This window comes from Spea bombifrons, chromosome 13 (genome assembly GCF_027358695.1).
Source record: "Spea bombifrons isolate aSpeBom1 chromosome 13, aSpeBom1.2.pri, whole genome shotgun sequence".
Taxonomy (NCBI): Eukaryota; Metazoa; Chordata; class Amphibia; order Anura; family Pelobatidae; genus Spea; species Spea bombifrons.
The window spans coordinates 19,178,242-19,189,532 of record NC_071099.1 but is presented as its reverse complement, the minus strand read 5'-3'; the positions used below and the strand labels follow the sequence as shown (position 1 = coordinate 19,189,532).

General features: G+C 39.1%; 2 protein-coding genes across 2 annotated transcripts; both read left to right on the top strand.

The window, feature by feature from the left end:
* The first annotated feature begins 224 nt into the window (after positions 1-224).
* Positions 225-3,608, top strand: HOXB3 (homeobox B3). The gene is made up of 2 exons (XM_053453117.1): positions 225-949; positions 1,576-3,608. The coding sequence occupies exons 1-2, from the start codon at positions 523-525 to the stop codon at positions 2,316-2,318; spliced, it is 1,170 nt and encodes a 389-aa protein (XP_053309092.1). The 5' UTR covers positions 225-522; the 3' UTR covers positions 2,319-3,608.
* A 2,839-nt stretch (positions 3,609-6,447) lies between these two features.
* On the top strand, positions 6,448-8,533 carry HOXB2 (homeobox B2). Its single transcript, XM_053453118.1, has 2 exons — positions 6,448-6,926; positions 7,445-8,533. Exons 1-2 carry the CDS (start codon positions 6,569-6,571, stop codon positions 8,128-8,130), a joined length of 1,044 nt encoding a protein of 347 aa, XP_053309093.1. The 5' UTR covers positions 6,448-6,568; the 3' UTR covers positions 8,131-8,533.
* The last annotated feature ends 2,758 nt before the right edge of the window (positions 8,534-11,291 follow it).

Here is an 11,291-nt window from a genome sequence, read left to right as displayed (position 1 = left end):
CGCTGAAACGCCAGTTTTTCCGGTTTAAGAAGATTTCTAATTAAGAAAAACTAAAACAACTACAGAAAAAACTGCACCTTTATTATGGTTTATTATTCTTTTAGGAGGTTGAGTTCCGATAAAAAATGTTTAGTCCCACTAGGACAGTATCAGATGAACAAGCATGCACAATATATATATATATATATATATATATATATATTCTTCTTTGGTGATTGTAAATGTTTCACGTGTAAAAAACTATGCAGTATGTTTTACTACATGTCTTATATTTTAATAAGAAAAATAGAATTTTTTGCTTGTTTAGTAAATACAGAAGTTAATTTCGGAAAACACTGCCTATTTTAAGGTTAACGTTAGACATTAGTTGCTTCTGACTGTGCTGCGATTCTGTTCTCTTAGGGTCTTCTTCCAAGCGGCACAGAGGGTCCCGGTGCCAGCAGACTGCGGGGTGCCAATGTTATTCTGTACGGGTGGGGACACCCTCCAGCTCGGTGACAGTACGTTTTTGGGAGCCGGGAGATGCAGAAAGCGTCCTATTATGACAATCCCACGCTGTTTGGAGGGTACCCGTACCAGGCGGGCTCTTTGGGTTATGAGGGCCCCCAGCAATCTTTTGCAAGCTCCTCTCACATCGATAATGACTTCCAACGATCGTCCTGCTCCCTGCAGTCACTAGGACATGGTGGCCCGGTGGCCAAACCTAAAAACCTAAATGGGAGTTGTATGCGTCCAAGTTTGTCAACTGAGCACCACCAGCCCACCTCCCTATCCCCACCGGAAAACCCCACGGCTGCCGGTAACAACAACGGTAGTGTCCTGCCTGGGGCCAGCAAGTCCTCCCCCACAAAACCCCAGTCGAACTCCAGTCCAGCCACCAAACAGATCTTCCCTTGGATGAAAGAATCTAGACAAAACGCCAAGCAAAAAAACAGCCCCCCAGTTCCAGGTAATTGATCTCCCACAAGTCCAGTCTCCCTGCCCTTAACCTCTTCCATGCAAATGCAACAATGAATTACGTGAAAAGGCAGGGAGAGACATACTAGGACGTAATGGGTTAAATTGGCATTTTATGGGGAGGAGGCAAGCCCCTCATAAAATTTATATTATCCAGATATTATTTGTCATAGGATGTAATGAAGAGTGTCTTGTGCATTCAATGCGATAACAAATATGGATATGTGCTGAGTATTACTAATTGTTATTACCAAATATCCATGGCCTTCTGATACTTTCATGTATCATTACATGTATTATTACTGTGTTGACAAGGAATTTAAACCAGAAACCTTTATTACAACGAGTAGGTAATTATCATTATTATTACTATTATTATTATTTCAATGGTAAAATCATAACAGTACGAATTAAATTATAAATTTACAAAAATCATAAAAATAAAATATGACGATAAAATATGGGGCAGTTATGGATCAAGAGCTCTTAATAAATGCCAGGCTTATGAAGTGCAGACTAATCTGTAGAAGGCCAGGTCTGGGCGCATGTTTGAGAATTTATTAACAAATAATGCTTTCAATTTCTGAGTGTAGTAATTATGGTTTATTTCATTTGAAGCGGCGGAGAGTTGCAGTGGTGACAGGAGCCCCCCGGGTTCTTCAGCCTCCAAGAGAGCCCGCACTGCCTACACCAGTGCTCAGCTAGTGGAGCTGGAGAAGGAATTTCACTTTAACCGCTATCTGTGCCGGCCAAGAAGGGTGGAAATGGCCAATTTACTTAACCTGAGTGAAAGGCAAATCAAGATTTGGTTTCAGAACCGCAGAATGAAGTACAAAAAAGATCAAAAGGTAAAGGGCATGTCGTCATCTTCTGGAGGACCCTCACCAACCAGCACTCCACCCCTGAGCATACAATCTTCTGCAGGGTTTATGGGATCTATGCATTCAATGACTGCTAACTATGAGGCACATTCCCCACCTCCCTTTAACAAGTCACACCAGAATGCCTACTACCAGACCCCTGCAAAAGGTTGCCCTTCTCAACAGAAATATGGAAACACAGCTGCTGAGTATGATCATCATGGCTTACAAGGGAATGGGGGCAACTATATGTCTCCCAATATGCAAGGGAGTCCAGTGTATGTAGGGGGCAATTATGTGGATTCTGTGCCAACACAAGCCCCCCCTCTCTATGGTCTTAATCACCTTGCACACCAGCCAACCAATATGGACTACAATGGAGCACCTTCCATGCCAAGCAGCCAGCATCATGCACCTTGTGACCCGCTCCCTACCTACACAGAGCTCTCCACGCATCATCAGGGAAGGATCCAGGAAGCCCCCAAACTGACCCATTTGTGATTTAGTGATAAAGTCCCCCATTCAGACTGCAGAGGGCGCTGAGCTCAGGCACCGCCAAGAGCAAAAAGAAGCATTTGTGTTGATGGGATATTTTATTTATTACATTTTTATTTAGTTTCATGAACAAGATTATTACAATATTTATGTTGCACAGTAATTTGAATGCATCATTCAATCCATGTAAGTGCTTCTGAAGCCTGAGTGTTTTTAGGTTGGAGAACACCACTTTATTATTCCAAACAGCCTAACAATATATGTGCAAAATATTGACTTTTATTATCTTCAAATGTACTATTCAGACGTCCCAAATGGGAAAGGTACTATGATAAATTATTAACCCAAATCCAAAAAAGTTAACTATAGATTTGGAGATTAATTCCCTAAATCTCAGTTTCAATATTTTCCTTGTAGGTAAATATAGAATATTATGCACAAACACGGGTGATAAGTATTGTTTATTGAATTTGAAATATTCTGTAAATTACGATCAAATTACAATTGTTGCATTCGTAGTGGTAGGAATCTAGGCCTTAAGATCAAAGGTAGTTTCACTATCTAGATAATTGCTTGGTGTGTCACCTCTGTGTGAAAGAAGTGTGAATTTCCAAAAGTACAATTCTTCCAGTCCCCTAAAGAAAGGACTAGAATAATCATTATCATGTCTTAACGTGAATACAGGGTATATTATAAAGGAGATGTCTGCCCACCAATCTAAGCACAGTGAATTAAATCAGTGTTTGCTAAGCTATCTCTGTGTGGACATCTCGATTGCACTTAGTTTACATGAACTACGTGAGAACAGCTTGGAGACACAGCTTGCTCAAACCTGGAGACTATCAGGCTTGCGTGATCTTGGGAACAGACCTCTAGAATTGCTGCTTATAAAGCCGATTGAAATATTTTTTCCTTTTCTAACTTTTTGTTTTGTATTATTTATCCAGCATATTAACGTATTTATAAGAATTAAGAAGGAAAGTGTACCCCATTTGAGTATTTACATGTTCTAAAAGTTGTGTTTTCCCATGTCATTGTAAAGAAATCCTATTTAATTCTAGTAATTTAGAGATATGTTAGTTTCTGTTTACTTGTACTTCTGGATAACGTTATTAGTGAGACAGGAGGCATGAGACGAGCAATCCAAATGTTACTGTCTTGCCTCTGATAGACAGGCTGCACAGTATCTTCGGGACCCCCCACCCCCACCATCTCTTTGTTCTTTGTAGGTCATATTTCTTTGCAAAAAAAAATGTCTGTTGAAATCTGGAATAAACTTTCTGTTATAAAATGTGATTTTTCTAGTTGGTTCCATTCCTAGAGCTTTGGAGGTCACTGTTAACATCAATCCACACCAGCAAGTTTAAAATTGTATGTGCTTGGGACTCAGGAATGTCAATATTTACTCTTAATTATTAGTTGCCCTTATGGATATATTTGATGGAAGGAAGTATGGAAAGGGGTAGAGAAACTTGATCTAGTTTTGTATCAAGGTAAACCCTCTCTGAGTATTCAACAAATATATAAAGAAACAGACAAAGGATTGAAGGCTTGGGACTGTAAATACAAGAATAGGGAGGGAGGGAGAGGGAATATGGGAAAATCTCTAAGGCAAGACATTTTAAAAAAAAATTTGGGGAATGATTTAAAGGGAAAAAACAACAGGGAGGTTATTAAAAAAATCTAAAATAAAGGAGGCTTGTACTTGGTGTTTGGAGGTGGGATCATAACATAATAATTAATTAAAAAATCTAAACACAAAAGAAGTGTATACTTGGGGTTTAGAGTTGACAAAGTGCAGACAAAGAATATAACCAACAGGGGAGAAGACATGATGATTAAAGACTTCCATCTTGTTTTATCTTAAAATTATGACGTGCAGAATTTAAGACACGGTCACCGGACACATCTGTGACTCTAGATTTATATCAGTCATTAAAGAGTGTCTCTACAGTAAGCATATACAATAAAGCCAGCTATATATATATATATATATATATATATATATATATATATATATATATATATATATATATAGACTGCTCCCTTGACAAGAAAATAAAAACGCAGCCAGTGGACTTCACAGTTTATTAAAACGGTGTCAATTGTAATTTCGAGCTATTCCGCGCATTATGCTGTTTATACAATAAATTGAATATATATGTATTAGTGATCCCAGTAAGAGAACATAGGGAGAAGTGACACATGTTCGGATTCTCGATATATCACACGTCTTTCTAGCCTTCAGTGTGTGCCGGAGCTAAAGCAGTACTAAGTATCTCAGGCAGCTGTGTGTGTGTACAATAGAAGGCGGCCATGTTTGTGGGGTCGTGGAGTGGGCGAATCTTGAAGGTCGCCATCGGCGAAAAGAGAAAAAAACATTGATGTTTATTTTTTCGTAATAAAACGAGTCCAGAATGCCGACTAAAACGAATAAAACAAACAGGTATATTTCGAAATCTGAATCTTCTTAATATGCTGCCACTTATGGGTCCTGGTGTTGCAATATTTGACAATATAAACATTGAATTAACACAATTTATGTATATAGAAACGCATCTAATTATATCAATTTTTTTACAGAATTGTAGAATAAAAACGACAGTATCCTAACAACTCTAAGTACGGATCAGTATATCAACAATGCATACAATTGAGAATATGTAGTCAGCATTTGTATATATAGACGTATTTCTGCTGGCATGGACTCAAAACATATATGAATTTTACATAAAGGGAAAAAAATAACACACATCTGTCCATACACATATAGACAACGCTTAAACATGTGTATGCATCCTAATATAATTCTTCTCTATTGAGACATTCGATCCCACATATATGCGTGCATTTATCGGTAAATGCATACTATTATCAATGTAAAATGCTAGAAACATGGAACCATTCGTTTACATTAAGCCTGCTTCTTATATTTATACGTTTCAGTGTCTACATTTTGTACGGTCTAACATATCACCCATGGAGTGATAAGGATTTCGCATTAAAAAATAAATCCCTAAATAGATCCTTACCTCCCAGCTTTATTTGAGAAACGGCAAAAAAATCAGCAGAGCCCCCCTCCCCTCCAAAATCTGTTTTTTTCCACTGGCAGCTCTTGCAGGATAAATGTCTGACTTCACGATCAACATAACAGACCTCAGCTTCTGTGATATTCTATGGAAAAATCAGATTAATAGGAATTCCAGAAGATTTTAACTGTGATCCAGGAAAATAAAATGACAAAAAATAATCTAAACAAAAATATTTTTCCTGTAAAAATAACTTACACGGACTCAGTTACCCTCATTTGTCACCACTTTTATCCTTACTGAGCTTGGCTGGCTTTCTCTCTCTATTATACCCCCACCACCCACACGAATTTTTGTAACAACAAAAGTTACCAAGCTAAAGAAATGAGCAGCTCCAGATGAAAACTGCTCATTGTGACCAGAAGCCTCCACATTCTCAGCCCCACTCTGCTTATTTTAGGTCCATTTCTTGCTTATTTTCCCCCAGTTCGCTGGGGTAAGATTGTCTTTTGTTTGTCTTGGTAGGTTTCAGAGTTTCTTTCCCATGTCGGTTGCAGTGGAGGCCGAAATTCTTGTCTGACAGTGACTCTCCACTCGAAAGATTGATCACTTTTCTTTTAAAACGGTTTAGGATTCCCAACAGCTCTCCAGCCTCTCCATTAGGATTTATTCTGGAGGTGAGGAAAGCGCTTCTTACTTGCCCTGAGAATTGCACTGAAGGGTTAATGGGTTAGATATCTGAAATATTGGCATAGAGAGGTTAGTCTTATAGACTTCATATTTGAGATCCCGATTTCTTACGCATATGCTGCTTGTTTGCTCCGTTAGGAGGTCTATCCTGTTTGTGTAGAGGGCTTCATTTAATAGGGATGGATGTTATTCCTGTCCAACACCCAAGTATCTACCTGTTCATCAAATTCCACTTCTGCCTCCATGGCTACCAGCATTAGCAAATAATAAACGAAACAGGGACCTGTTTTGGGAACCCCCCACACATAAGTACGAATTAATTTGCAGTAATAATGCTCTCTGTTTTTAGCAGGCCTACTGTACTATTGGTCAGCCCTGGTCATGTGACCAGGAATTGGCTGCAAGTCACCGAGTCTCCGGTTTAATACGGTAGGGTCCCCATACGCCTGATTTATCAGCAATATACAATAATAGGGCCTCTGGATTATTGGGACCCTAATATTTGCTCTCCCACCCCCAGGCTGGCCCAGGGAAGCCATGAATTTTGAATTTGAGAGGGAGATCGGATTCATAAACAGCCAGCCTTCGCTAGCAGAGTGCCTGACGTCCTTCCCTGCTGTCCTGGAGACATTTCAAACTTCATCAATCAAGGAGTCGACATTAATTCCTCCTCCTTTTGAGCAAACCATCCCCAGCCTGAATCCCGGATCCGGCAGCCAGCCGAGGTCCAGGAGCCAAAAACGGTCTGATAATGGCCTGGTCCAACAGCCTCAGCTCCAGACTTGCCACTTGGCCACCGAATTCCCTTGGATGAAAGAGAAAAAATCGGCTAAGAAGAGCAACCAGGGGTCCCCACCCGTCCCAGCTCCCGAATCTACAGGAGGTTCTCCAGCAGGTCTGTAAATGGGGGTGAGGGTCATTTGTACAAGTAATTCCTCTTTTACCAGTCTTACCACAATTAGCCATATAATCCAGTATTTTCACAGATAAAGGGCATGTTGGGCTGTCTCATTTTGCGACATTCCAATAAATTGCAGCCACAGATCTGTATCATTTCAAACTACTGTGTAATGTGGAATTAAGATGGGTGACACTTCGTTTTGTTATTTTTATGAAGGAATATATTTAATTGATTATATTGTATCAACAAACGGTTGGCAGACACACAAGAAGTGTGGTTCTGTACAGATCTAACCACAAGATCGGCATTAGATTTTTCGTTCCCAAGAATTAGTAGCAAAGAATCCTTAACCCTTTGTCCACCAGAGTGGCGTGTGGGGGGGGGTGCAGCGAAGCATTACAAAACAATCCTTTACTGGATTAATGGCAGCATGATGGTTAATGCCTTTGGTTGATATTTCGATGTGACAAATGGCAACGTTTAAATATCTAACAACCTGACTCTATTTTCAGAGCCACCCGGGCTTCAAGATACTAGCGGGGGCTCAAGGAGGCTGAGGACTGCTTACACCAACACCCAATTACTTGAGCTGGAGAAAGAGTTTCACTTTAATAAATATCTGTGCAGACCCAGGAGGGTGGAGATAGCTGCATTGTTAGATCTGACAGAAAGACAAGTCAAAGTTTGGTTCCAGAACCGGAGAATGAAGCACAAAAGACAAACTCAGCATAAAGACTCACTGGATGGAGACCAGAGCTTCTCCAACTTGGATGACGGTGACCCTACCGATGATGGAGACGAGAGTCCACCATACCAGATAGGAATGGACAGCAATGACTCATTCAGGGATACTGACCAGCATCAATCTGAGAACCCTAAACTGGCCAGCATAACCACCAGCCAACAGCACACTTCTAGCCAAGAGTCGACCGCAAGGAGCCCCAAGTACCAAACGCCCACCAGTGAGACTGAGCCCAGAATAGAGGTGGGTAGCATGGACAATGTCCTCTCAGAGACACAGGACAACTCCTTATTGTCAGACTTCACTTTATTCTCTTCAGACTCCTGCCTACACATTACAGATGGTATCTCAAGCTTGCACGAATCCCTCAATAGTCCTGTCCATTTTTCAGAAGAAGATATTGACTTTCTCACTAGCACACTTTGCAGCAAAGATCTCCAGCAGCTAGATTTTTAACGAAAGCTGCTTTTTATTGCACACAGATCTAATCACAGGCACAAAAATATGTGTAAATGTAATTTATATTTATTTAAGGAATCCGGTAAATCAGTCGCTGGTTGTTATCACAGAGTATATGTATCTTAATCATGTGAAATCACGATTTGAAAATTCGATTCGGAATTAGAAACCATTTCTGGTTTAGACAAATGAATCATTTTGTAATTTATTTTAGTGAAGCCTCAGGAATTCAAATGAATATTTAGATTTCATAGGAAGGAACTTTTTCGTTCTAGATTATTTAAAGTCTTTATTAGGGATTTGATATTTATTGTACATTATTTTCATAGACTAAATAATCGTCTTTATAACAATGTGTGTGTTAATTTTATCATGTTAATAAAAAAAAAATCAAAGTTAATTACGATTATTAGGTTGCCTTTTTTTATCTCCTCCTTAAACCGTTCCGCACATCACCACCCGACTTACAAAGACACAAAGAAGAATTTATTAAATTCCATGTATAGTTAAAGCACATATTCCTGATAACAAAATAGCATAAAAAAAAAATCTCAAAGCATTAACGAACAAAAACGAAACTGGTTTATTAGCATTGATTAATATCGTATCATATTCCGTTTTATTAACGGTATCAATATTTCGTTTTATTTTTCGACATCTTCAATTAAAATTTGGTTCTGGTACGATTTTATTTTTTTTAAATGTAAAAATAATGAACTAAATATTTTACATCTAGCCAAGGCTTATTTCTTGATTTTTTTTATTATTTGTTTTCTATACCTTGAGACACTATTTCATGTTGAATCTGATTTAGGTATAATAAAACATAAGTGGGTTAAAATAATACTACTACTAGTACTAATAATAATAACAATGTCTTTTACTAGAAACAAATATCTCGAGGTAAACCGACACTTCTGCATATATGACGTACATAAAATCCTCATAAAATTGTATTATTCAGACGATTGTAGGTGATAAATAATGAACATCAGTACAGACAGATTAAGAAGAAAGGGAGAAAACATTAGTCCAGGACCCTCAAAATGGCGCTTTCAGCAAAGGCCAGACAATAGGCCTACCATGTAGCCCCACACACACACTTGCCACATAACACAGCCCCGGACTTACAAGTACCATGCTAAATTATACCCCAGACCTTAAACAAAATGTAATAAATCCCATCTTTTAACCAAATATAACAATACTAACAGATGTGTACTATGGTGGGCTGCTATTGTGAGTGGGGAGTGTATAACTGTGCTTCAGTGTGGGATAAATTGTAACATTGTATCTCCAAAGCATCTGTGCATAAAATATTAATGGTCTTCAAAAATCCACAGGAGACACATCTTATCATGCGAGATCTGCACAAGTCTGATGGAAATGTTGATATTATAAAGAAATTAGTGCATTTTTTGTCTATACGGATCACATATAAATTGTTCTGATTTATGGAAACCCCTAGCTAGCCCAAGCAATAAAAAATGGGGTTTTGTGCACCCTTTGTACTCCAGTGCTTTCTAACACTTTCCTTTCACAGTCTGGGAGGCACAGCAGGGGAATCTTGCAGTTAAAATGTTTTTTTCTCTCTGAAAAGTCCCCAAATCACATTCGATGTACATTTTGCTGTTACATTATTTTCTCATCGGCATAATAAAATATTATACAAACAGCTCTCTTGTCGTTTACTGAAATCAGTAGTATTGCAGTTGGTCTTATAGGATATATACAATGTATACAAATTTTGTGTGGGTCAGTAAAGAAACCTTATTTATTATGGTAATCATTGTGGACAACCGGTATTATTTTGTGTACAAATGGCAACAAACAGATCTGATGACATTACATTATACTTATTTTTATAGTATAAAATAAGCTGTTTAGTGGGATAACTTAAAGTCACACAATATCGATAACGATATATTTTATATATTTAGCTTAGTGTTTTTTTTCTTTTAATTATATATTAATATGAAAGGAGTCAAAACTAGGCTTAGGGCGACTCTAAAGATATACTCTGCAAGGACTGTTGTTACCTCGAATGGTCTAGTACCCTGGACCATATAACAATAGGATGTGAGGCCTAGGGGTAATAGAGGCTTAGGGGAATTTAAAGCTGTTTGTAGGCAGGGCCTTCTTGGCTAACAGAATGAATAAAGTGTTTGGGGTTACATAAATCTAAGGGTGGTCAATTCAGCTATGGGAGGATACTTTGTGATGGCGATATTTTTCAAGATGGGATCTAGAGGAACCTGTTGAATGAAGTGTTACCGTAGGGCTATGGGATGAGAGATATGATTTAGCTGCTATCATCTTCATTACGGCGTCCTATGTGGCAATAAGAAGGATGTGTTGGTATTTTGTAAGCGTGTGAGGACTGAGGACACTGGGCGAGGAAGATGGGATTTGGTCTGATGTAATATCTGAATGAGGGGAGACACGAATGAATAGCAGATGGTGTGGGTGAGCTTAGTTACTGCAAGGGGAGGTTGGTCCGTAGAGAGGTCCTGGGCAGGAGCGGGCCTGAGCTTTGTTAAAGCGCCCCCCCCGAGGAGGGGGAGCCAAAGCCGCACAGTGAGGGGCACTGGATGCTTTCCGTGGGCGCAGCAGACTGGATGCGAATTGCGGTAATCGTGTATATTGCTAATGTAAACACTGACATCTCATCAATACACATCTCTAACAAGGACCTGCGAGGCTATAATGACTTTTTAAAGTTGCTGGCAGCTCGGTGAAGATGCCGCTCAGCGATCAATCCTCCCCCTACTCCCCGGACTTAATAAATGACACTTTTATTCCAGCCGCAACTTTTCTATTACTACTAATTACTGCGGCCGGACTTACCTCTGCGTGATTGTCTTCGTTAAGGAGCAGCACCCAGCGTCTTTAAAGGCTTGCGGTGGATGAAGAGAGCTCTGTCTCCACTGTGCCCCCACTCAGGGATCAGGGTGTGGATACTGGACACTTCTGGTGGAAATGTGATCCCATGTTTTCCTGTAGTAAAGTGAACGAATACTTGTATGACACGCATCAATAGCAAATATTCGTTTATATATAATTATATAATTTCTTACTTCTATATAAAATCTTATATATACATATAATTTAGATATACAGTGGCCTGTATAACCTCTTGTATATAAAGTTATCATTAC

Bases quoted from the DNA above. Each gene is read 5' to 3' on its own strand.
- HOXB3 (XM_053453117.1), top strand. From the start codon at position 523: ATGCAGAAAGCGTCCTATTATGACAATCCCACGCTGTTTGGAGGGTAC. The intron at 950-1,575 runs GTAATTGATCTC...TTTCATTTGAAG, and splicing joins AAACAGCCCCCCAGTTCCAG to CGGCGGAGAGTTGCAGTGGT.
- HOXB2 (XM_053453118.1), top strand. From the start codon at position 6,569: ATGAATTTTGAATTTGAGAGGGAGATCGGATTCATAAACAGCCAGCCT. The intron at 6,927-7,444 runs GTCTGTAAATGG...CTCTATTTTCAG, and splicing joins TACAGGAGGTTCTCCAGCAG to AGCCACCCGGGCTTCAAGAT.